The sequence below is a fragment of the Vanellus vanellus genome, assembly GCF_965231255.1.
Source record: "Vanellus vanellus genome assembly, chromosome: 18".
In the NCBI taxonomy this organism is placed as follows: Eukaryota; Metazoa; Chordata; class Aves; order Charadriiformes; family Charadriidae; genus Vanellus; species Vanellus vanellus.
The window spans coordinates 13,296,908-13,324,291 of NC_138923.1; the positions used below are offsets into that span (position 1 = coordinate 13,296,908).

The window sequence follows — 27,384 nt, forward strand, 5'->3', positions numbered from 1 at the left end:
TCTTTGCTATGATTAATCTGAACTAAAACAGGATGGAATCTGAACATGTCAAAATAACATTTGTTGCTTTATTAAAGGATTACAATATTGCCGGGATAATCTAATGAATTAAAAAAACTACTTTCAGTTATATACAACACATGCTACATGACACGTCAGTTTAATGCACATCATACTGTAGTAAGGAAGTGATGAGGTAATAAGGGGAAAAGTGCAAGAACATGCACACAGACACACAGTAATATCTTACAGCCTTACTGAAAAATATATTGAACTTCTAGAGGCTTTCACTCTCCCTCTTATTATTGCATCCTTTATTTTCTTTATTCATTATATTATTGCATTCTTTAACTTATATTTTTTGTATTAGTTGCTGTTTTGAAATGGGTGTTATAACAATCTGTTCTAGAAATCTACCTCAGAAGAGTATTAGAATTATCCAAGTCTGTATTTCATAGTTGTGACTGACCTCTAAATATAGATGAGTAAATCTATTTAATAATTTGACAGTAATAAGTTATAATTGTGAAATATGGTACATATAACTTCTCTTGGCTACAGGTAACTTCTTTATGTAATTTTCATCTACTGGCAAGGACATTAAATGGCTTATGTATTGGTATCCATCGTTTGCCTGCAAAGTTGGAGAGTCCCTTTAGTTTATATCCAGCAGTTTCTGATTACAGGGGCTACGCAGCAGGTAATGACTGAAGTCAGGTATAAAATACCGTGACAGTTGTGTAGTATAACATGTTGGCTATACAGCACGTTATATCTGTTGTAGATCTGGATCATTGTCCATATGCAGGTAGTTACTTCATTTTGGTAAGAAAAATCGTTAGTGTTTTTAATCTAAAATATTTGAATGGAATGTGAATTCTAATTTATATGAGCAGGTTATTAAAATGCTCAAAGTGAAGGGGAAAGACTGGATTTATCACAACAATAATTGTTTGAGTATCTGCTCTCAAAATCAAATTACATAGTACTAACTTTATTCATGTCAGTTAACAAAGATTAAATTAGAATACTCACACTAATGTACATATACCAGCTACACAGTTCAAAGGATGTGTTTTCCTGTGTCAAATGATTGCTCATAACAACAATAATAATAATAAAACTCTTGCTGTACAGTTTGTAATATTTCCTGTATTTGAGAATATTTATACATAATATAACATACAAAAATATTTAAATGTTGCGGCAGTATTTTTACCATCCAGACTTAATTTACAGGGAATAAAACCCAGAAAATTTATCTACAGTCCATCTAAACTGCCACTTCTAAAAGGCTTCATATAACTACTTTTAGTACCAAGAGGGGTTCTGAATGTTATGTCATTTCAGTTCCTTTTTTTTTTTTCTGCTTTTTTTTTCCTGGAGTGATTCTTGAAAATACAATATACAAGCCCTCACATCTCAGCAATAAATGTACAATATCTTACATTCCTCATTTTTTAAAAGATAATTCCAGCTAATAACATCATAGCCTTATGTGATTTTTAGAACAAGAAAGCAAACCAAGAGAAGAATTGTTTCAGTGGAATGTGTTGGGATTAGGTCTTATCATCATAACAACTTTCTTTAGTGAATATGATCCTCCCCGGAATTCAGCCCAGTAAACACCATCCTGATACCGGCTGCGGTAGTGTCCTCCACGATACCAAACTCCATTGAGATTTGAATGAGCACATGCATTGTACCACCATCCTCCCTTCTGGTAATGGGCACAATTGCCTGCAAAAGAAAGCTCCAATTCAGTCTTAGGAGCAAATGAAAAGCCTTATAGCAAGCAAGCAAGCTAAGCACAAAACAATTTATTTTAACTGTGTGTTTAACATGTAGATGCCATGTGGTACAAGGTGAATTTAGGTTTCTTCGGGAACCAGCTCTGTAGTTAGGTTCTACAGATAGATTCATTAAAGTTACCCTCCCTTGATGGAAAATTTGTTTGCATTACTGTCTCAAATAACCCCCTATAGCATATTTTACAGACCCTTGTTTCATGTAAATGACAAATATTTCAGTGAGAGTTTTTGTTTCAGTGTTAGTACATACAAGCATTGATACATCAGTTTGTGCTTCATAAGTTACTCATTGACAAATCTCTAAAAATGTAATTTATTTTTTGTGTGTGTGTATCACCATAAATATTTTTCCTTTTTAAAAAAAGAAGGAAAAGAAAAGGGGGGGGGGGGGGGGGAAGCAAGGCGACTGAAAGGGACTCTGACTCTGTACCTGTGTATACGTCATGATCCCGGTCCAGCGTGGTGAACTGTTTACCATTGTGCCAAGTGAAAGAATCTCCTGCATTGCCATTGTAGCGTCCCAGTCTCAACTTGTAGTATTCGCTTTCTGGCTCCAGTCTGAAGCTAGCGTACTCAGCAAATACTTTTCGACCTGACCAGTCTTCCATTGTTATGAGCAGTTTGTAGTTGCCTTGGTTTGTTAACCAATAAATATTTTCTAATCCGAGCCAATATTCTCCATCTATATTACCAAATCCTTGCTGTAAAGGAAGCAAGAGAAGCGTGTTAATATTATGCATCTGTTTTAGTGGTAAATCTGAGTGTATTCTTAAGTAGAAAACCACAGTAACTTATTTTATAGAGACTTCCCCTTCTGGAAGGGTGAACACACAGGTTTCTTTTCAAGTAAGCTGTTGGCCAGACTCTAAAATCACCCTTTGATTTAACTTTACTAGTAATTTTTAGAGGGTGGAAAACATTGAACTGCTCACTTGTCCTAACCTTGTATGTCTCCCAGTTCCTGAAAAAGTTGACAGACCCATCCAGCCGTCTCTGGATGACTGTCCAGCCACCAGGGTCATGCCGTTGATCACACCAGACCTGCATAAGCCGGTTCGTGTTTTCTGGTTTTACAAGATAGATGGAGCTTGTATCATGGCCATCTTCTAATGCTTGTAGACAGTCTCTCCAGGGCCCTGTATCAAAACAGAAGGACTCTGCATCAAAATGCAGTTGAGGAGATCTTCAATGCAGGGCGGTATTTGAATTGGTAGCTTTTTACAGTAGATTTGCTTCTGCTGACTAGTACTTTTGTTTTTCCTCTTACTGAAGGTACAGTGTCCACAAAGTGTTTTCAAACAGATTCATTTGTAAGTTAGTTTCTGCAACATTTCACAATGAATTACTGATAAAGGTAGATCTCTTTATTTATTTTATTTTATTTAAGGCAACTGCACTTATGAGATTGATTATATCTTCAAAGAAACTAAATATGAATGACTCCATAGACAAGTATTAATATTAAATTTCCTTTAGAAAACAAAATGGTAAGTTTGATTTTGTTTCTGCCTTGGAGAAAATCAGCTTTTTAGATCTCCAAAAATGTCATTGGCTCTGACATTGACAATGGACCTGGCAACATAAATTAAGAATGTAGGTGTTACTGTTGTCACCTTAATAAATGATAACACAAAATATAAAGTAAGATTTGTAACATGGAGTACCCACTTATATAGTGAGAGAAATTGTAGATAAATGAGAAGACTTTTAAAATACTTTGCATTTACAGAAATTACAGATAATGCTCTCCTATTTTCTGAAAGAGACTGCATTTTTCCTTGAGGTTGGTAGAGTCCATAAAGAGCTTACTCTTTTTGAAAGTATCTTACATTCATGATTTTTAAAGAAATTTTATCCAATAGGAAGTTGGATTGAATTTTGATGAGTCTGAGAAATTTAGATCTAAACGATTTAGGAGTCTGTGGTGATATCTGCAGATAGACTCCCCCAGCTGGTTTGCTGCTATTCTCATGTCATCTTGTTATCTAAACAGAAGAGTGATGTCAACAAGAATCCTCAGGATTAGAGACCCTTGACTGACTTACACACACACAGAAAAGGAGGAAGGTTTGTCAGATCTTCTCATGAGGAGTCTTACTGAAGCATATGACGCTATCGAGTAATTTATCTTTTAAATTATTTCATTTCATCTACCCTTTTTCATAATTCACTGTCCAGTGCTGGTAATAGTAGAGCTACCCTTGTACTCAGTAAATGAGTTAGTGATAAATTAGTTTATAGAAGCAACCTCAGTGTCTTGGGGGGTTGGCGTTATTTTGCTCTTTTTAACTAGTTAATCAAAAAGTCAGTGTACCAGGAGGCAATCCAAGTTTTTGGTCTGTGGCCATGCTGTGTTGTTCTTGTTTCCTTAGTCATATTCACAGACTGTAGCTAGAGTGCTGCTTCTAAGCCCCTTCTCCATTTCTGTTGTGGCTAACCGCTCAGATTTCTGGCAATTTAGATGTAGAGAGGTGGAAATGTAATGAATGCTGGTAATTCAAATTGTTCTTGTTTATTTTATCACAATGTGGACGGAGTGGCACTAAAAACAAAGAACAACATCTAAGTTCAAAGTCAAAGTCATTATTGAAGAAACTCCTAAGATAGTCAACCACAGGTCCTTGATCTTGTCTTCATAAAAATGAATATATAGCAGTAGCAGTATATAATGTAGTATTTACAGCTTTCATGGAATCACGGAATTTTCAGAGTTGGAAGGGACCTCTAGAGATCATCCATTCCAACTCCCCTGCTAAAGCAGGATTGCCCAGAGCACATCACTCAGGACTGCATCCAGGCGGGTCTTGAAAACCTCCAGAGAAGGGGACTCCACAACCTCCCTGGGCAGCCTGTTCCAGTGCTCTGTCACCCTCACCATTAAGAAGTGTTTCCGTGTATTTAAACGGAACTTCCTGTGTTCTAACTTGTGCCCGTTACTCCTCGTCTTGTCCCTGGGAACCATTGAAAAGAGCCTGGCTCCATCCTCCTTCAGCCCACTCTTTAGATACTTGTAAGCATTAATAAGGTCTCCCCTCAGCCCTCTCTTCTCCAGGCTAAAGAGTCGCAGCGCTCTCAGCCTTTCCTCATAAGGGAGATGCTCCAAGCCCTTAATCATCTTAGTTGCTCTTCACTGGACTCGCTCCAGCAGTTCCCTGTCCCTTTCTAATCTTTCTAATCTTGCAGTTTCTTTCTAGGCAGCCTGGCAACAGTGCTCTACAGCATGACTCTTTTCTCTGAAAGTGCTTTAAGATGAAGATAAACTATTACAAATAGTTCAAAGCAGAGTTTGCTACTACTCTTCCATGACAGGTGTTTTTTTTGTCAGATAGTAACTTTCCAAAATTTTGACTAAGGTGTGTAGCCTGAGCTTTGTCATTTGGCATCAGAAATGAAAGGGAAGATAACTGCCCCCCCCCCAGATCTCTGTAAGACACCATGATTAACTCTGCCTGATGAAAAAAATACTCAATACTCAAAAATACTCAAGGATTTTTATGTTTATTTATGTCAGGCTTTTCTTTGTATTTTGCAGCAGCTTAATTTAAACAACTTGACTAAAAAACCTGGTTCAGTGCTTTCTGGAAATAAATATGGACTGCGTGTCAACCAGAATTCTATCTGCATAGGCACTGAGCCCTTCAAATATCTCTAAAAGTGATACAAAATTGGCATTACAAAAACCAAGTTGATTCTTATTCAGGGGGATTGGATGATGATACATGATTCAGATTTGTTTGCTGCTTGTTCTGCTGTTGTTAGCATGTTTTCTACCAGTTAGTGGAATTTGGGGTTTGAGGGTTGTTTTTGTTTTTTTTTTTTTTTTTTCTCAATGTCACATTTGCCACCTTTCATTCCTCCCTCACATACTAAAGCAATTTTTGTTGAGAGATTACACAGTTCTTAATTGCTTCATATTCAGTTTCCTTTAGAAGTCCTGGGGAAGGTGCTTTCCTTTTTGTAGTTTGATAGTATTCACTTCTTTCATTGGCTTTATAACCTCTTCTACCAACATTTCAGTTTGAGGAAAATCCTGCAGAGTATCCTCCTTGCCACTACCCTAGTCAACACAGGAACCTCCAAGTGTCCCCTCATTGAATAGTCACATCAAAATTAATTTCGATTTTTCTACTGTTGCCTTGATTTCTGAGTATATCTTTTTACCTTTTCGTATAACTTTTAGTCAGGCTTCCTGTTCCTGATGTGTTAGAAATCAGATTTATTATGTCTTTTTTTCCTTTTGCTAGTCATTCTTACAATTTTAATGTGTCTGAGTGTCTGATTTAACCTGGCAGAGTATGTTCTTTTCTCATTTCCTCATTTGGACATGACTTTAGTACTACTTTGAATTATGTTGTCTTTCTTAACAATACTGCTTTTACCAAGCTGCTTAACCATGACAAGATTTCCTAGACCTCTCAAAATCTTTTTTTTTTTTATTTTTGATGGATGGATGGATAGTTCTGAATTTCCAATATGGTATCTTCAAGTAGTCTCTCTGGTACTTGAAAACATTTTACCTTTCCAGCTATCACTTTTAGTTGTGCATTGGTATTATAATATTCTGCTATCTTGTGTCCTTTGTGTTTCCCAAGTTTCTGATAGGCTATTATATCAAATCTTGCTAAAACCCCAGCTTTCTAGTTCTTGTATTTTTATTTTGGTTTTGTGGTGGTGATGGTGGTGTTGGTTGGTTGGTTGGGTTTTTTTTGTTTGTTTGTTTAAGAGATAATAGTTGTTTAGAAGCATATATATGTTTGGCTTGCCCTTGCATATATATATACTGGCCTAATATTTCTGTGCCCTGTTTAAACAACCTGTTTTGCAGATTACATTTCAGCATTTCTTACTTGAATTTTGTCCACTGCTCCTAGCAAAAGATTTTACTTGCTGGTACAAAATCTGCATTGCTGCACCTAAAGGATATATCAGTTTAAACCATCTGCCTCATTAAGCCATAATTATCAGTATGAATATATTGTCTGTCTGTCTTATGTTATTGTGTATGTTTATTTTTGTATACTAGTAATGCCTTTTTTGAAAAAGTGTGTGACCATATAAAATTAGCATACACTGTATGTTAATATTGCGTTAACCTTAGCATTGCTGTTTGCTGTTTATTATTTAACTATTTAACTTTATTTTTTTATAATGAGCACAGGATTAAAATGTTAACTTGCAAGTTTTATGTGGTAGAGTATAATAAATTGGTTTGTGTGCATGTTCTTATAGGAATAGTATCTTCTGTAGCAATTGCACAAGAAAACATACATTTCATAATTGGTATAACTGGCTACTAAATCCTTTGTTCCCAGAAAAAGATTTGTTGGGTAAATCAAATTTATTCTGGTTTCAAGTTCAGCTTTCATTTGTTTTGACTACTGTCATCTTCCAATGTTGCACTAGGAAATCTATACACAGGAGACTATTTTGATAAGCTGTTCACGTCAGTCTGTTTCATACAGAAAATGTAGCAGTGCTTCACGTAATAGTGTTTGTCCTGTGGCATGTAGAATTCTACGCTCTAATAAATTGCTGTTTCAGATCTACTTGAATTATTGACTAATAATTTAAATATAATTGACTAATGTGGGCTAAACTTTTTGCTCTTATAAACTAAAACCCATTGTAGGCAAACCACATCTGCTTTTTGCATTGGCATATTAAAGCTTGTATTTGATGAGCATTAATGCATGCAAAGTCGTTGGGGTTTGTTGTGTCATACCGCTACACCCCTACTCAGTTGTACATTTAAATCACACTACACAGTAAATTTATAGTAGCAGGAAGGGAAAGACAATTCAGACATGACAGAGAAATACTTCTAAATAACTGTCTTGTTTTAGATCATACTCATAAGAATGTGTTGATCTCAAGTCCCTTCCTTTGAGTGTAGGCATAGGGATCTAGTGTCTCAGTACTGAATAATGTCATTACAGGAAGGTTCACTGCTCTGAAGATTTTTAAATTGTAAGTAACTTATGAAGTAGGTTGTTTCAAAAATACTCATGTAGAAAAAAGATGAGCACTTTATTTTAAGACAAGTGATGTGTATAGAACTCTCTGTAAGTTGATTAAATTAATTCCTGTGGCAGTTCTTATGCTCTCCAATTCAGATTCCTGGATTTTGACTGAGGTAAATGTGACTGCCAGTCATATTATTGATTGGCCAGCAATAACAGTTACTGTGTGACCGTCCCATGTGTGTCATCGTCGTCCCCCCCTCCCCTTTTTTTTTTTAAACTTCCCCTATAGCGTATATGCTGCTCTTAGGAGAAAAGGAAAGTTCTTTTACTAGGTCTGTTTCGGTAATTAAGTGTTTCTATAATAATAAAATGTAAATCTTCCTTCTGAAGTATTAGCGTACTTTACAAGCGAAGGTCATCTTATCTTTCCTTGCAAAAGTGAGAGCATCCTGACTTGCAGTACCTTTATAATCTGAACAGTGCCTGTTCACTGGCAGAAACACATTCAATTACAACAGTACTCTTGTAGTACTGGATGTATACGATGGAGACATAGCTGTATAATGAAGAGACCACACATTTATGTTACATAAAGACCAGAATAGATTTTGGTAACTGATTGTGTGAGATGTATTGTATTGTTTTGGCCTTGCACCTATCTATGCCAAGTTGAAGAATGTGAAATAAGTTTTTAAAATTGTCTGTAATCTGGCTAACTAAAACCACATGATTACTCTTCCCAACCACGTCTTTTTGTCTTGCAGCTCCTGAATGTCTGTCTTCTACAGTCATTAATTCTGTTTGGATTCTTACAGAATTTCTCTAATAATTTTTTATTTCTTGACCTTAACTTGAACAATGAAGTTGTACTAAAAGAGTATTTTGTCATTTTTATTTTTTTTTAACATGTAATTAAAAAAAAAAAAAGGTGGGAGGGAGCAGGCTAGGATTATCATAGAGTGTTTTGGGTGGGAAGGGACCTTTAAAGGCCATATAGCCCATCCCCCCCACCATAAGCAGGGACATCTTCATCTAGAGCAGGTTGCTCGGAGCCTCGTCAAGCCTGATCTGGGATGTTTCCAGGGATGGGGCATCTATCACCTCTCTGGGCAACCTGGGCTAGTGTCTCACCACCTTCAGCATAAAACATTTCTGCATTATACCTAAGTCTGAATCTTTTAGTTCAAAACTATTGCCCCTTGTCTTATCACTACAGGCCCTATTAAAAACTCCCTCCCCAGCTCTTCTGGAGCCCCTTTAGGCACTGGAGGGGGCTCTGAGGTCTCCCCAGAGCCTTCTCTTCTCCAGGCTGACCCCCCCCAACTCTCCCAGCCTGTCCTCCCAGCAGAGGGGCTGCAGCCCTCCCAGCATCTCCGGGGCCTCCTCTGGCCCTGCTCCAATAGCTCCATGTAATTGCTCTTATGAATTAGAGATTCACCTAATTCTGCTTTGCACTGATATTTTCACACTGCATGATGTTTTGCAGAAATGAGGTGTCGTATTTCAAGCTCTTCCTTATGTCGTTTATGGATTTGGTGGGACTCAGTAATCGTACATAGTGCTTCATGGGGAACTGGAAGCTTGGATCCACATACCTTTTAATTAATTTAAAATCATTAATACAAATGAAAAGGAAATATGAGATTTGTTTTAAAAAAGTGAAGTAACCTAAGTCTCGCTTTCTATGCAGTTTGTGTGCATAATTAACATAAAAGTTGTTTGGTTTTTGACACTTGTTGCCTGCCTCTTCCAGTGACTTACCAACTTCCAGCTATCTCTCAGTCAGGAGAAGAATACAGCAGATAAAAAATATATAGCAAGTTTTTGGAATTTGGCAGGGATAGGTTTCTCTTAGATACTTAAAATATGGAAAGCAAAAAAATGCAGGATATATTACATCTGAACCTAGTATGTAGGGAAGAACTGATTGAAAACGTGAAATGGAAAGCAGTGTAGGTGATCTTGATCATGAAATAATGGAGGCCACAGTTCTTAGGAAAGTGAAAAGCAAAACAAAGAAAATTAAATATAACAGGCTTCAGCGAATTCGGAGAGCATGCAGAGAAAATGCTTTAGACAGTCCAAGCAAAGAGTTTACAAGTTTGTTAAAGAGTCTCTGAGGACATTGCAGTGGATTTTGCCATTGTAGAACGCAGCTGGGGAAAATGGGCCGAAGCTGGCTTGGCTAAAACATGACCTTTCTAGTAGCTTTGAAAACATGAAGAAAGCTCAGACAAAGTAAATGGCAGCTCAGAGTATTAGGCATGGCTGGTTGCTTGTGGGGTTTGTTTTTAACAAAACAACAAAAAAAAACAGTGTGGACAAAATGTACAAAATCAAATAAGGCTACTGAGAGTGGTAAGACTGTAGTAAGTTTATGATCAAGGGAGAATACTGGTCTGCTGTGTTGTGAGGAAGGAGAGCTGTCAACATATTAAACTGAGAAGGCATTTAATATTTTTCTTCCATTTTGCTTGAGTTTTCATTGCACAGGTTGGCTGTGATCAGATGGTTAGTACAGCCAGCAGCTCTGGCAAAGGTTGAGAACTCAAGACACAGTACAGAAAGGAGTGGATAAAATACAGGTAGATTTTTTTTTTTTTTTTTTCCCAGTGGCTGCGCAGTTGTGGTGGTGGTGGGTTTTGTTTGTTTTGTGGGGAGGAGGGTGTGTTTTTTATGGGCTTTTCTTAATTCATTACAGACACCTGGCTGAAGCATCACTTACGGCGTTAATTGTGGGGAGGGGTTTTGTTTGAGAGGTGTTTTGTGAGTGGAGAACGTTCTGGAGGATGAGTAAAAGGTATTACATGTTCCTTGCCCAAAAAGAAAGGTGGGGAGAGGAGAAGAGGATACCCTGAAAATAAAAAGTTAAATAGCTTAACTTCAGTTGTTGGAAATTTGCTTGAACAAATCAAACTGCTGTAAATGAGAAAACAAGAAGAGAAATTAATATTATAATGGATTTGTGCAGAAGAAATGTGAAACTTCTTTTTTTTTTTCCTGATAAGTTATGTATATAAGGGAGACGTAGCAGATGTCAAATCTTGTCTTAGAATCATGGACTTTGAAAGGGACCTCTGGAGAACAACAAAAAATAGCTGGAGAAGCAGCACTTCTCCAGGGTGCTTCACCTAGCGGTTCTACAGGGTTGCAAGTTGGTCATGAGTCAATGTTCTACTTTGCAAAAAAGGAAAATGCTAAATGAGGCTAGATCAACAAAAGTACGATGCACATGAATTAACTTTTCTGTTCAGCTGTGGTGAAGGCTCAGCTCCAGTTTGGTTACTTAAAAGCATAAGGAGGATGTGGACCAATTAATGAGTTTTCAGAAGAGTATAACTGGGAAGGGAAAGGTCTTAAAAGAATGCTTGAAAGATATTTCACTTACAGAAAGATAGGGAAATACTGTACTAAGCTTGAACCTACTTTGAGATCAAAGTCAAAATGTAGTTATTAAAGAGGCCATCCTGTAGTGTATTGCTCCAGAGAAATTGTAATAGACCTGATTTTCTCCTGATTTTTTTTTTTTTTTTTTTTAACATGGAACATTAGAATCATAGTTTTGGCTGAGGTTCTACATGCCACAGTACACGGTTTGGTGAGTTCATCTCTGGCAATATTGTGAAATAACTGCTTTGTAGCAAAGTGTGTTAGAGATTGTGCTTTAGACTGAAACACCTGCTCAAGTTTCTTTTGTTGTGGCTATTTCCATGGAGAAAGAAGTCCTTTTTTCCCCCTTTTTAAAATGTTGCATTGTTTGATAATTCTAAACAGTCTGACGATGTCATTTGGAATATGTTGCAAATAGCCTTGAAATGTATTCTGAGTGCAGTGCCTTAGTCTGTCTCAAGTGTTAGTTTCAGATGTCTGTGGGTCCCCTATCATTTTTCTGAGGCAAGTACGTGCTGTCCACGCACTGAGCAGACTTCTCTTGTATGGGACTCATAATATTCGAACTATGTTTTTAAAATACATGAGACCGTAGGTGATACTGGATTCTTTACCTGTTATTTCTTTATCATGTAGAACAATTGATCTCTAATGTGATTTCAGATGCCTCTAATCTTTCTTATGGCAGAATTCTTAGGACTCGTAATGTGGGCTGTATAATAACCCTTACTATTCCACCACTTGCTTCCCTTTGCTCCTGACTTGGAGCGTAAGTGCCCTGTGTGAGGTACCGAGCAGATACGTATTACTTTGAGTTACACAAGTACAAAAATTACCACATGCTTGATCAACAAACTTGTAATAACTTTATAAATGTTTACACAGAATGTCTCAAACCCCTTCAGATGCCATGAAGTATAGCGGTTCTGTCTAGGGCACAAGTAAATAAAATTTAGATGATTGACTGTTGATTAGTAAGATTTTTCTACAGTGCCTTTATCTCATACATCTTATAAAAATGGTGGGTTTGTCTTGGCAAAGTAACATGAGAAATATCTGTGGGGCTAGTGTGTCTGAATCTTAGACATTCAGAATTCATTTCTTTGCTTTCTTTCTGTGCTTGTACTACAACATGTATATTAAAAATGCACAAGATAAATACACAGACAACATCAGATCTGAGAAATCTCAATTAGTTCAAAATAATTCTTTTGTATTTATTTTTCTAAATAAATAAAGTCTGTCTGCATTTCTGGTACTGCAATTAAAATGTTGCCCACTGCATATTAGCCTAAACTAATGTAGACACATCAATAATACTACTTACCAGATGGCTTATCTGTTGAAGTCGGAATACTAGTAACTGCAGGCATGGTTGGTAAGGTAGGTGGCAGGACCTTTAAGTTCTGATCACTCTGAATCTCGTTAGTAGATATCTGGTTAATAATGCGATTGTAAGTAGGAGGCTGGTACACTTTATTTGGTGGCTGTGGAGTTTGTGGCAGTGGCTTTATGGATGGCATTCTTTGACAGTGTTCTTCCAGTTGGGCAATTATTAATGACTGATTATTGGCAATTGACATCAAATGTTGGTACTTGTGCTCCAAGTCTTTGTATTTGCTTGCAAGTTGCAACATATCTGCAGTTTGGTTCAAAATCTTATTCTCAAGTTGAGAAAGTTCTAAGGCGTTGTCACGTTTTCGGATAATTTCATGTAGTAACTGCATATAGAGTTGCGTGACACGAGAATTCATATTTCTGCTCTCTTTTCTTAACAGTTTAACCTCATTAACAATCCCGCCATCCACCTCAACCAGTTGCTGGAGAGTTTCTATTTGTCTCTTTTGTTTAAGAAGTTCATTGTTAAGTAACTGTAATTCTTGTTTGTTTACCCTGTTTTCAAGTAGAACTTCAGGCTCCTTAGAATTAACACAAATGGCACCTGTCACTCTCTGTTGAGGTACAATAAAGGTGTAAGTGCATTTGTCCTGTGTGTCACTGGAACGCTTATATCTGTTCATATAAATGAATTCTTGTTCTGTTTCCTCATCATTGCTGTCAAGTTCCTGTGTTTTGCTTGCAGTAGCTCCCACAGCAGCTATTAGCATTAAACAGATGAATCTTGTTGTCGTCATGATCCTCTAGTTCTGGTCAAATATTCTTCTGCAAAGAACTTTTTAAAATCTGTTTTAAAATAAATTTAACAGTAAGTAACAGATAGGAAATCAATGCAAACTTACAACTCATAATCTGTTCTAAAACTTGTAAATATTACATAGTAACTAGTGTGTCTGCGTACAAATGAGAGATTTTTCAAGTCCAGCTTGAATTTGTGTTGGCTCAAGGGGACATCATTGGGAGTAGTTGTATCAGGCTATGGCCAGAACTGTAGTTACTCGTTGCTAGTTTATCTAAAGCCTGCTAAGAACCAGAAGAAACTAAGTAATAAATACCACGATTTGAAGAGTCCTTTCTTCCAGGCAAGTACCAGAAGGGTTTCCGAGATTGGTGTTTTCACTTAAATATGAATTACATTTTCATTTCTTACAGTTACAAATATAACCTCTAAATGTAAACAGAATGTAAGTTAACATGTGCTGTTAAAAGTTCTAAAAGTATCAAATAGCTCATTTGCAACATTTTATAACTGCATGTATATTGCAGGAGATACAGCTTAGATGAAATGTAACGATTTTACTTTAGTCAGCAGTATTGAACCCTATAGGTTGGTGTGTTTTTTTTTTTTTTAAATGGAAAAACTTAGCTCTACATTAGTCCTTAATAATCAGAAATTAAAAACTCTACTGCCCAAATATCATAGACAGTAAAATTATTGGTTTTCCAGACCAGTAGAATTTACAACTGTGACTTTACAATTGTGACTTTCACTGGAGACATTGTCTTTACACTCAGCCGGGTCATTTCCTGTCATAGTCTCTTCTCGGAAGGAGAAAGCCACATGCGTACGTGCTTGGTGGGCAAAGATGACCCCCGGCTATTAAAATTATCTACTAGTGTTTATTGACATACTGCAACTACCCTTTTGGTGAAGTTACACTAACTTAGTTCTCAGAGCAGATTCATATTCAAGGTGGAAATTTGAGGCCATCGCAATCTCTTAAAAAAATAAGTCAATACCAGAACTTTATAGGTAACAGTCATTTTGGAAACATGAGCTTAGCACTGTCACTACTGCCAGGAATGTTCTGGTCACAAATCACTCTCGTGTCAGCTGCATGAACAGCACTTTGATATCGTGTATTTCATAACAGCTTTTTGTTGTTGAATTTTAATAGGCACGTGTATATATAACCTTGTTTTCTTATTAAAATGGCAGGAAAAAATGCAGTACGGAGCTTTTTCCGTGCGTAAAGCCTGCTTGATGCTTTTTAAGACCAAGGTGGTGTTACCACCGTATTTTTCTTTGCTTGTAAGGCATTGCACACAGAATAACCATTCAGTGTTTAAATAACTGTCACCTTACTGCTTGGTCATCTTTATATGATGAACTTTTTTCAATGACAAGAAATTATGATAGTAACAGCTGTGAGAAACTGGAATGAGTCCAGCTGAGCGCAGCCCACATGGATAGCTAGAGGCTGGCAGATGTGATGTATGAGGAGCAGCAGAAAGAGCGAGGTTTGTTTAGCCTCCAGAAGAGAAGGTGAAGGAGACATCTTACTGCTGTCTTCAACTACTTAGGTGTTTGTAGAGAAGATGGATTCTTTTTGGAAGTGCGCAGTGAAAGTATAATGGTCAATGGATACAAATTGCCTCAGGAAAAATTCATTTTGGGTTTTAGAAAAAAAAGAATTTCACAATGAGGGTGACCAAGGACTGAAGCAATCACCCACATAGGTGAGGGAATTTCCATTCCTGGAAATACATAAAGTTTTGATTTAGGCAAGGCTCCGAGCAGCCTAATCTGATGTTGAAATTAGCCTTGCTTTGTAAGACGAAGGTGAGGTCCCATCCAATCTGAATTGTTCTATGATTCTAGGCAGCTGCTAGATTTAAGAATTTAAGAATTTAAGAAAATTTTTTTAGAGGTTCAAGATAATTATGGATATGCATGCTTACACAATTAGTCATACTGAGAAGAGATATGTTGTCAGTCATTCCCATTTTTTTGTTCTTTTGAAATAAACCACAGAAGTTTCTGTAAATGCTTCTGCACGTGATCAAGACTTGATCCTTCTTAAAGTTTTTGGATATACATTTTTGTCTCAGTTTCTTATTTGGAATAAACTCATTTTTATTTTGCAAATGGAAAGGAACTGTGCTTTATTCAACTTTCCAAGAATCTTGAAAACTTGTCAGATAGAAGTTTGGAGTTTGACATGGTTTCTGTAAGTAAAGGAATGTTATTTGGATCCCTGGAAAACAGGGAACATAAATTCACCCCAGACAGCTTTAACTTGCATAATCAGCATTTGCACAGCAGGTCACACTTGGAAACCCTGGCGGTTTTCCAGGCCTCATATTTCTGCACAGATGGACTGTTTTTGCAAATGTCTCTTGCATATAGGTGTAAAATGGGGTTTATTTCACTGTTTGAATTGAAATATCTACACCCCCCCCCCAAACCTGTAATTATTGAGATCACTGAGAAGAAACTAATTTTTTCCTGAGAGTTCACCTGTATCTTTGTTACAGCATCTCATGTCTTTAATTGAGCACAGGATTTGGGGTGCACAATCTTTTCCAGGCTGAAGAAATACAGAGCAACATACAACAGTTGGATTTTTTTCTCTGTTTTTCTAAGAACTGTTTAAGAAAAAAATGGAACAAGGTTCATCAGCCTCATCTTAACATATCCGCTCAAATATCTTTCAAAATACAATAGAGTATTTCAGTTGGAAGGGACCTAGAATGACCATCTAGTCCAACTGCCTGACCACTTCAGGGCTGACCAAAAGTGAAGGCATGGTCCAGATGCCTCAAACACGGACAGGCGTGGGGCATCAACCACCTCTCTAGGAAGCCCGTTCCAGGGTTTGACCACAGTTTGCAGAAGGTCAGCCATTCAGTGAATGACATCAGCATGATTAGGCCATGCTGAAATGCTTCTCTCTCATGACCCTGCCTGCATGTCACCTTTCCTGAGTTCTTCCTATAAGAAAAAACGTTGGAAAGAAAAGTACGTTGGTAGGAGAATGCTCCTGTACAAATAGAAACAAGAATCATACTGTCTTCAGATGTCCATCTTCCTGTAGAGTCTGTGTATGAAGTGATCTCTTAAGTCTTTTATTGTCTGTGCTTGTTCAGTTAAAAAAAATGCGTTCAGAATGAGGCCTATTTGTTGCATATTGTGATGGACTGCATAACATAAATGGCATTTCTTCTTTTCTGCAGCTGGATTCAAATGACGTTCACAACAACATGCTTGTTTGAACAACTCTCGATGATTAATCTTTCAGGGAGAAAAAAGCTTGCTGGGGGAAGTGGGGACGGAAGCCAGAGAAACAATTCTAAGGAAGGATTTAATGCTTTTTAGTATCTTCCTCTTATTTTTGAGTAGGAGAACATCAGATTCTTAGGACATCAGAATTCCTTCCCATGAGAAAGGAAGATCTTATTTATTTGATGTCTAGCACACTAGCTTTCCGTTTTCTCCTGTTGCAGTTTTGCCAAATAATTGCTCATACTCTTTGTACTTAATTAGTGCCATTGCTTGCTGATCACTCAGTTTTTCCTGTTTTGGTGGCTCAGCCCCCCTCTTCCTCTCTCCCAGTAGCCCCTCTGCAGTGCAATGGGAGGGAACTATATTACTGGGGCCATATTTGGCACCAGTGCAAAATTCCACTTAGATAGCTGTAGACTTTTCAACCTTGCCATTGCACAAAACTACATTATATAAAAGCATGCTTGCCAGTTTGGTGCAAATTCTCTTAATTACTGGAAATACGGGATGTCTGCCTTTATAACTTCAACAAACCAGCATACAAACAAAAAATGGGACAAGTGAAAGAAGCACACTTAAAAAGAAGGATATGTGTCATTTTGACTAAAAATCAAATAGAACTTCTACTTAGAAAATGTATGGAAGTTTGAAGTAATTTAATTTCTAGAGTCTGGCTGTTCAAGACTTGTATACTCATAAAAGCACTTTTGATGGGAGTTGAGTTGGGACAAATTTGCACTAGTGCAGATGCACCTAAAACCAATTTTATGTATGTTGACCTTACTTGGCAGTGTATATATTATTTTACTCAGGCAAAATATTTTTTTTCTGTTTGTCTTTTGCCAGTATAACTGCATCTGTATGAAAACTTTTGGTGGCATTGTTGTGTGGGTTATAATTATTTTTCATGCTCTAGGCCAGCATAGGCGCTTTGGTTAAAATTTCAGTTTGGAGACCAACTGTTGGCCTATCTATGTATACAACTGGAAATGGGTAATAATAAGTTGGTTTGTGTGCTCATTCATTGTTTGCCGAACTGAGGATGTTCCCATGATCTGGTGAAAAAAAGAGGAAGTAAACTTTCTGAAAGGAATATCAGATGTTTCAACATTTGATTGTTTTTTCCTGTCCCTTAAAAGGGAAAAAGTAAATAAAATCTTTCTTTGGCTTTACTTTGAAATATTTTTCTGTCCTGTACTCTGCCATGCTTATATGGGACTTTTGGTTAATCAAATCATATTACTTTTTGATTGTTACAAATTTCTTGACATTTATACGTAATATTTCAACAAGATTTGAGAATTTTACTGTCTAAAATTATACAAGTGTTTCATATCCTACAGTTTAATCACTGTCATGATGCTGAAATGATAAAGGTAAACATATTTCTATGTGCAAAGTGTTACTGTTTGTCAAATGTTTACTTTTTTTTTTAATCGGCTGACCTTAAGAGGAAGCATTAAAGGGTATCAATGTCAGCACTTTGGCCTTTTTTTTTTAAGCTACTTAAAACAAAATACACGTTTCATTGTGGATATTCCAACATGTATACCTCTTTTCATTATTTGTTGTTTCTGATGCCGTGCTTCAGAGGATCTCATTCTTCCAAAATAGACTGGTTAACTATCTCTTTCAGGTTTTATGAAATATTTTACCTGTCCTTGGGATTTTGAGAACAAAGGTATGTTTCCATCAGATGAAAAATACGACTTGTAATAACATAATAAAGCATCATTAAGCTTATTTGAAAATGCTACCAGTAGCCTTTCAACGCTATGACTGTGTTTTGTTGGATGAAGTTTGTTCGTAAAAAAGACATTTGCAGTATTACTCTGGAAGGAAAGGTGTCTGGAAGCCTTAGATAGGTTGATATATTGTCAACACTGTTGCGTCGAGATCTAAAGTGGGTTCACCACTTTGAGTCTTTCAGCCATTGAGGCTCTGGCATCTTGTCTCTGGGAGTTTATACTATGTTCTTTTTACACCTGCGCTTTTCAGTGTTCTGCAGAAAAAGAGCTGAGACCACAGGAAGGCCACTGGATGGTGGCTGAGCGCTGAACTTCATTGTGCTTTACTTTGGATTACAAGTCAGTTCAAGGAGGAAACGTTTTGAAATTTTAAGGAAGACATCACCTGTACCATAGCGTTTTGGAGAAATACAAAAGCAAAATAATGATCTGCCTAAGTCTTGTGTGGAAAACCGTAACTGAGATAAATGTGGAAAATTATTGTCTGGATTTCATACCAGAATATAAATTTTGTATCTTAAATTGCATTGGTATGGGTTACTCCTACAGATGAGGAATGTAAAAGAATGTAGTAGGTAAAAGCAGTGGAGTTGCTTCTTGCTGGTGCTCTTGTTTTCCTGTATCTCGAAAACTGTAACTAAGCCGGAGGACTGTAGGTGTGAAAGTGTGATGCACTGAGCTATCTAAATGCAGGTTTTGTACAAGTGTTAGGTGACACTGTGTCTTGCCTTGGACACCGCTTTACAGAGAAGGCGATGTTCTGTGCTAAAACCAAGATGTTACACAAAGGGATTTCTGGGGACTTCAGTAACTATTTGAATTGCAGCATACTTGAATTTATTGCAAAGATAATCTAATTAAGAAAAACACACTACCAATTTAGTTTGAGGAGCTGACTCAAGCTCTGACTTAAGGGCTTATAGTCTAGAGGCTGAATCGTTGAGTGTGTGCAGGTCTAACATACCAGAATTGAATGCACCGTAATTAAACTGATGATTCAGAGCCTTTCAGAAATACCCAGATAGATGAAAAAATGCATATATAAGGATGATGAGATACGTACTTTTTGCACAACGCTGATATTTTCTGACATTTCCCTGTATGGTTGTTTCGACTTAGAAGAAGAAAGTAGCAGTGATACCTACATACAGATGAATTTGGTTTGCTATGCTAAATCACTCTGTTACAAAATCCAGTTCTGTGGGTTAATCAGCTCTTGTGTGCTGGTTATATTTAATATAATGAGGCTGGTAGTCATTTGATGGCTGGCTTTTCCTACGTACCTTACATGCTATGGCATCTTTTGTGCAAATTCCTCAAGCATTTAGACATATAAATGAAGGCACATTCACAAAAGGCGTAGTGTTAGCTCTTACAGCATTTATTCTTGAAAAGATAAACTATTTTATTTGATCATGAATTCACACATAGGTTGATAATTGTTCATTCTAAAGAAGAAACATGAAAAACTAGCATCAAATCTTCACTGTTTCTTAAATACTTATGTCTAATATTAAAAGGGGGTTTTAGAGTAGTGCAGTTTTACATTGTCAATGGATTGTAAAAGCAAACGGAGCAAGGGTGTCAGAAACTTAAAATCCTATTATAAAAAGATCAGAGGGTTTAGTTTTGGGTTTTTTTGTTAACAAACATTAGTTTTTGCTTCTGCAGAGTCCTTTGATAGCCAGTGCTTGTGAACTTAAAAGATTTCACAAGACCATTGTGATAAGAGAGATAAGCATGAATTTTCTGAAGCTGCTTGCTTTCTTAGTCCCTACCCCTTTTCTCAGAGCTCATGCTCTGTTCTTACTCCTTCTCCCAAACGTTCTCTTGCATGGAATTGTATTGATTCATCCTCTCAAATTTTCAGGTGGTCTTCATATTTAATGTGATTTATTAATTTTTGCTCTTTTCTAAGGAGAGGGACTTCCACTGGTACAGGTTTTCTTTTAGAATTAACTCATGTAGTTTGATTTTTATTATTATTTTTTTTTAGATGAAGAGTACTGCTGTGAAAAAAATGAACTTTTTTTTTTTTTTCAGTTCCGTAAAAGGAAACAGCAATTCACAGTGAAAATACAGCACGGTAGTATGCATGCCACATGTATTAGGAAAAGCTTTAAAGTTTTGTTTGAAGTTTTAAAGTAAATGTAATAGGGGATAGGGAAGGGCTGACACATAATAGCATGCAGTTTCAATTATGGAAACATGATGTAAAACTAAGTTGAAAAATTTAACTCCAGACTTATGGGGGGAATGATTTTTGGGTTTTTGCCGCTAGTTACTTGATTCCATTGTACACAGTTCCATCCTGACAGAAACCATTAATTGCTTTAGATACTTTTATTATAATGCGTTCTGTACTCAGCTTTTCTGTCCACTTAAAATTGTGGTGAAATTTTGGTTCAAGCACTGGTTCATTTTTCTTAAAAGGAAATCCTTTTTTCACGGAGGGGAATGGATGGCTGAAGAGATTCTAAAGAATGAAAGTATCTTAATTAGCTCTTGGATAACTTTTCTTTTTAAATACTATCAAGTGTTGCAAGAAACTTAAAAAGATTATGTATCTTTTGCTGCCGTGTAACTTTTTTTCAAGTTTTGGCAAAAGATAGCTTTTTGAGTTACAAGAAGTACAAATTTTCCTTCTGGATTACCAAGAATTTTAGTCATGTTGTTTGTGGATTGTTCTTTGTGCTTTACTGAAGTTCTGTCATAGATATGGAATGTAATTACTGAAAGAGAGCACTGCTTTTGTTACTTCCCTTAACAGTGGCCTCACCTTATTTTCACTTAATCCAATCACTACCAAAAAGTGCTCATACTGTGCCTGCCTATATGTGAGCATGCACATCGTACACAATAGCCCTTAAACAGATTGACAGTTTAATAAACGTGACTCATTTTGCCCACAGAGAGATCATATAGCAAATATTTCGTGCTTACACAAAGGTACTCATAAATGCGAGGTTCTGTTTGAAATGAAATTTCTGTGAAATCTTTCGAATATTTATTGTATGGACTCTGTTAAAGTTCCAGGAACTTTCTATCTCCTTGATCGAACACGACTGTAAGAAAGGCTAAATGGACATTTCGTAATTTTTAATACAGGTACTCCTTTGGAAAAGTTACCACAGAAATTAGCGTGTCCTAGAAAGTTTGGTGAAAGGCGTATGCGTTTTCGGCGCGTTTGAGGAAGCGCGGAGCCCAAAGTTACATGCAGAATTACAGACGGTAAAAGAAAGATTTCATATTCTTGTGAGTAACGGCAGAAGGCTTTTCCCTGCCCGGCGCCGCACCGCTCTCTTTCGCTACCCCGCTCCCTTTCTCCAGCCGCCGCGGGGAACGCGGGGCTCCGCGCGGTGACCCCTCCGCCGCCGCCCGCGCTTACCCGCTCGGCGCCGCCTCGGCCCCGGCCCGCTGCTCCCGCCTCGGCCGCCGCATCGCCCCGCGCCGCCGGCGCGCGCTGTGCCGGGGCTCGGCCGGGGAAGGGCGCGGGGGCGCGCGCGGCTCGCGCTCCGCCCCGCCGCGGCTCCTCTCGGTGGCGCTCCCCGCGCGCGCCCGCAGCCTCTGGTCGGGCGGCGGCTGCAGCGGCCGTGTACGAACTGCCGCTCCTTTGTGGCAGACGTACACCGCGCCGGGGGAAAAAAGGCGAGAGGGGAAAAAAAAAAAAAAAAAAAAAAAAGCAAGGCTGCAGCGAGCGGAGCCGTTCTGGTTGGACGAGCGGCCTCCCCCCGCCCACCGCACCGGGGAGCGGCGGCCGCCCGCGGGCCCCGCCGCAGGCCGCGGGGCGGACCGGGCCCGGGGGGGGCCGGGGGTCCCTCGGGGGCCGGGCCAGGGGCCGGTGTCTCCCACGGGACCTTCCCGGCCGTCGCGGGCGGCCCTGCGAACGCCGCGCCCGGCCGAGGGCCGAGCGGGGGCGGGTAACTGGCGGTAGTCCGAAGTGAGGGCTGCGGATGGGGTACGTGCGGGAGCGGTGATCGTCAGAGTGAGGAGGAGGTTCTGGAGGCCGCGGTCGAGGAATGCGGCTTTGGGCTTCCCGATCGGAGGAGATGCTGCAGTGTGTAGCTGCGGAGGGTTCGGCCCCAAAATGTCGGGGGGGGGGGGGGGGGGGGGGGGGGGGGCGGGGAGCGCGCTCCCGCCGAGTCCTCTCGCAGAGAGTGTACCCATCCGGAGAGACGGAGCGTGTTCGGTCGCGGACACTGACGGGGTCTCGGCTGGTTTGTACTGACCGCTCCTCTTTACCGTTAAAAGAGAGAAACAAAGCCAGGCTGCTTCGTTCAGAGTAGCGCTGTATTCTCTGGTTTTACCGCTTTTTAGGTCATTTCTATCAGGAAAAAGCATGTTCCCAGAAATAAAGGAAAACAGCGTTGCCCAAATTCAAGCAAGCTCTAAAAATCATCTAGTGCGGATTGAGAGTCCATAATTCGGCTGAACACCAGTGTATTTTGTAAAGCTTGCTTGGTACTCGTGTTAGTAATCCAAAGCATGTTTCTCCTTTGATTGCTGTTAATTCTTACTATTTCCCTAGAACCTTTCTAAAAATTTGCTTCGACAGAATTTTCTGTGTGTATAATACTTTTGGGTATTAGCTGTCTCCTCTGGTTTTAAAAAAGATTGCTTGAATTAATGTAAAATTTGTCTTTTAGATGTATTTGTAACTTGCTGGGAAACTTGCGAAGAAATTATCAGAATTAAAAGTGAAACTTAACAATATGTTCATTTTTTAAGCTACTTTTTATCAACAGTTCAGCAAACCAAACTCTTATTTCACTGCTATCGTATATCATAGCCATATTTAGAAAGCTGTGCCATGTTGAAATAATGTATTTGTTTGTAGTTTTTCAAGGAGTTTTAAAGATCTTTGAATTTTGCAGAAACCAGGGAAGCCGATATGAGAACGCTTAGATGAATCAAAGGACAAATAAAGAGGTTTAAAGATACTGGATTAAAACAAGCTCTATTTCTGTTCAAGTTGAAACATGGACCAATAGTGCCTGTTCTAATAATAAATGTTTTCCATCATAAAAGCGAATGTCTACATTGTTGGATAAAACATGTCTAAAGATACTGCACTGGTAATCCAGGAGGCCTTAGACTTCTTAATTTTCTTGTACCTTCTCTGTATAAGTGGCCCAGGATTCCTGCAGGGAATGTTCGCACCTCTTATTAGTTACTGTCACTATGTTATCATTATTTTCCAATTTAACTCAAAAGCTTACTCCTTTCTATATCCGGAGAGAGAACACACAAAACTAGCGATGACTAAAGCAATCATTTCAATGCTATTAAGTAGTGTAGTCTGGATATTTGGGACTAAAGCGGTCCAAAGCTTTTCCAGTTGTCCTAAACCACAACACCAGTGCACTCGTTTTATACTGGAAAAAGTGGTTTAATTGAACCTGAATGTGATAATTCTGTTCATTTTTGACAGATTTAGCAATAGGCCCATTATATTTTCCTTCAGCTTGCCTGTGATTCACACTCCTTCATTTCCAGGGTGCCTTCTCAGCCCACAGACACAAGAGCTGCTCCAGGGAGAGAAGTGGGGAGCAGAGGAGTGAATGGAGCTATTGAGGTGGCAGTTCTCTGTGCTGATCAGTTTCTCAAATTCCTGACGGCTTGCAGAGCTAGGAAGGTGATTCCCTACCTAGATTCCTACTTGAGTTGGGTCTTTCATTTTAAAATGAACACATTCAGATTCTTTGCTTTTGTAGAAAAATACAGTTTTCTAACTTGGTGTTAAGCCCCAAGGTTCTTGGAAATACAGGATTTCTCAAGGATAAAACTCTTTATTTAGGACCATATGTATAGATTATCCGTAATCGCTTTTAAACTCTTTAACATATGCTTAAGCTCCATTGATTTTAGGGCACTTAAATAGGTGCAGTTAAATGCCTTAAAATTTTACCCAATGAAGGAGACTAAATAGAGACTTTTTTAGTCATTATTGTGCTCTTACAGATAATTGTGTTATAAATAAAAATATTTGAAAGATCATAAATAGCCAAACCCTATTTCTTCGATTGTCCTCTTTTCTGAACAAGAAACGACATATTATTACACAGATCAACTTTCTGGTTAACTGCTGAGTGCTACTTTGTCTTTTTAAAGCTGTCTAAATAGCCTGATCCTGGAAACTTTTGCATATGGGTCATTCGAAATTGCGTATGGCAAAGCTTTCTTATTTCTTCAGTTTGTTGCAGTTTTATCTGTTGGGAGATATAAAGTTGTGCCAATTGGATAGGTGTCAGGGAGCTTTTATTTGGATGCACCAGGTGTTCGTAAGATATCTGAATTACATGTGTGGGTTACACTAGGTGTCAGCCCTTTGGGAAGGATTGAAGAGAAAAATGGGATTAGCCTTCCTGGGGGCATTCTGCTTGGAATGGGAATGCCTTTTCCTTGGATTTTAATACTGTGAAGTGGAGTTCATTGCTTTTGTTAAAGGCTTTAGGCTGAATGACGTGATTTTCAAAATGTTTCGTGGTTGTTCCATGTGCTCTTCATACCAAGAATCTCAAGAGACCAGCTTATATTTGAACCCATGATTGGAGAACTACGGTTCCTACTAATAGCAGGATACTAATAGCCAGTTATTTCTGGCTGTGAAAGCTGACAGTTGTCTTCACCAGAGTAATTCAGTCAGCAAGGAGTGGTCTAATGTTAGACTTGGCTTTGAGAAAGAGTGAAAATACTGTAAAACAGCTGGTCATGGAAGTTAACTTTGAGTCAGCGATCAGAAGCTCAAGGTAAACAAAATAGATAAGAATGCACCAATCTTAAAAAGGCAAACTTTGAGAAATCAAGCTGAGTAGTTTTTCAGACAGTGTACGGTTCAGTTGCTGAATTCGTTTGCCACAGGATCTTTTGAAACCAAAAATTACAAAAAATAAAGAAGCGTGTGTGGCGGAATAGCAGGAAGAAGAAAAAGTGGACAGATTCAGAGAAGAAACATTGTAAAGAAAAAATACCACCCAAACTTAAACACAAAAGTGTTTATACAATAACTATCTAAGGAAGTCCCTAAACCACAGCTCACTGCTGACAGGAAGCTACATCTGGAAAACAACTACTTTACCTTTGCCTTTTTCCTATATTCTTTTTTGAAGCATTCTCTGCTCTCTGACACTGGATGAGATGCGTTTTAAAACGTTGAAATGAATCACTATTATAACATTAAATCTTCTGTAATATTTTTTTTCCTGATCCATGGGAAAAGCATTAGGAAATAGTTGGGTTTTGGGGAAAAATGAAAAAAAAAAAAAATTGACAGTACTCTTGAGAATATCTGATATGTTCAAAAGAAAAGCTTTGCTAGGAATCTTCAGACAGCTTCAGCATTTTTTAGGCTGTTTCAGTGGATAAGAGAATGATTCGCACCAGTCAGAGGTGATTTGGGGCTTAAATTCCTGAACATAATTCTAGCTGAATCACTGGTAACTTTTTCTTTCACAGACTGATATCCTGTTTTCAAAATTGCTTGATTTATGCCCCACTTATTTGTCTGTTTTTCTATATTAGGCTTCATTGCTACAGTGACAAAGGTGGAATGATTAGTTCCAGTGATCCATTAGGGTGAGGTTCTTCAGGAAACACCATGAGATTGTTTCCTTCTTTGTGTTTTGGGATGGCTGAGTATGAAGCAATGATAATATTTTCTTTCTTTCATTAAACATAGACAAGAGGAATGGCTGAAAGTGAGTTCGTTGAGTTAAACAGGTTCCCTGGTTTTCCAGGTGATAGTGACTTTCTGAGAAATCTCAAATGTTTGCAGACACTCTTAAGTGGCCTTTTGGATTAGCAGCCCTGCTGCTTTTGAGCTCTTGTCTTATGAGGTCACCAGTGTGCTCGAGTGAAGGAGAGCAAAACTTGCCGGCCATCTGAGGAAAGGCTGAGAGAATTGGGTTTGTTCAGCCTTGAGAAAAGAAGGCTCAGGGGAGACCTTATCACCACATTCCTGTATTTAAAGGGTGACTACAAAGAAGATGGGGATGCCCTTTTCACAAGGAGTCACATGGAAAAGATGAGGGGTAATGGGTATGAGTTAATCCTGGGGAGATTCTGATTGGACGCAAGAGGAAAATTTGTCACAATGAGAGCTATCAGCCATCGGAATAATCCCCCCAGGGAAGCAGTGGATTCCCCAACGTTGGACACTTTTAAGATTCAGCTGGACAGGGTGCTGGGCCATCTTGTCTAGACCGTGCTTTGCCAAGAAAGGTTGGACCAAATGATCTTTGAGGTCCCTTCCAACCTGGGATTCTGAGGGTGTATGAAAACTATAGAGATCAGTGACAATTGTCGTTTGCATGAGGTGCAATGTGGTGGCAGGCTGCTCAGTTGAGGATTTGATATATCAAAAGGTAAGAAAGAATGGCTTTTAGGAATTTGTTTTTGTTTTCTGTGAAGCGCTTTAGATCAGCTGTCAGACTGAAAAGTCAGTTCACTGAAATTGTGCTACTTTCATTTCCTTTAAAACTTGTGAATTTTTAACCATGCTGAAATGTCCCTGTAGAAGCGCTAGTGTTTCCAGCTGTCTCTGCCAAGCGTTAGAAAATGCTTGTCATATTGAGTCACTGTTATATCAGGACTGATGTTACCCATTAGTTTAGTTTAAAGTCTCTTTGGAGAACAAGACTCTGTACAAATAAACGCTGCCATGGTAGACCTGAGAAACCGTGGGACGGTTAATTCGGTTTGAAAGGGAGAGTCTGTATCTGTAACACTCACAGAAGTAACACCACTGCAATTAAAAGCATTAGCGCTTTTGTTAGTGATGTAGCTTCTTCCACAGAAAGACTATTTCTGTTCCTTTATTTCTAGAAAAAAATCCCAAACTGTATACAACAATGTTAAATACAAAAAAATGAAGTGCAGTTTAATGGTTTAGGTTAGCAGAGTGCTCTGTCTGAGATAAATGTTTCAGCGTTGAGCTCTTGGTTAAAAAAGTAAATTACAATTATTCTTAGCAAATTATTAGCAATTATTATTAGCAAATGAAGCTCAGGAAAAGAAAAACTTCTGTCTAAAACTACTTAGTGAATTAAACTCAATTCACAAATAGTCTG

The 27,384-nt window shown here is 38.3% G+C and overlaps 2 protein-coding genes across 2 annotated transcripts in view; one reads left to right on the forward strand and one right to left on the reverse strand.

Moving 5' to 3' along the window:
* The window catches only part of RALGPS1 (Ral GEF with PH domain and SH3 binding motif 1), a 121,380-nt gene that overhangs the window by 47,039 nt on the left and 46,957 nt on the right, over nucleotides 1-27,384 (forward strand). The window lies entirely within an intron of this gene.
* ANGPTL2 (angiopoietin like 2) lies at nucleotides 49-21,789 on the reverse strand. The gene is made up of 5 exons (XM_082492848.1): nucleotides 21,705-21,789; nucleotides 12,492-13,348; nucleotides 2,754-2,947; nucleotides 2,242-2,512; nucleotides 49-1,740 (listed from the first exon to the last, which is right to left on the reverse strand). Exons 2-5 carry the CDS (start codon nucleotides 13,297-13,299, stop codon nucleotides 1,541-1,543), a joined length of 1,473 nt encoding a protein of 490 aa, XP_082348974.1. The 5' UTR covers nucleotides 13,300-13,348; nucleotides 21,705-21,789; the 3' UTR covers nucleotides 49-1,540.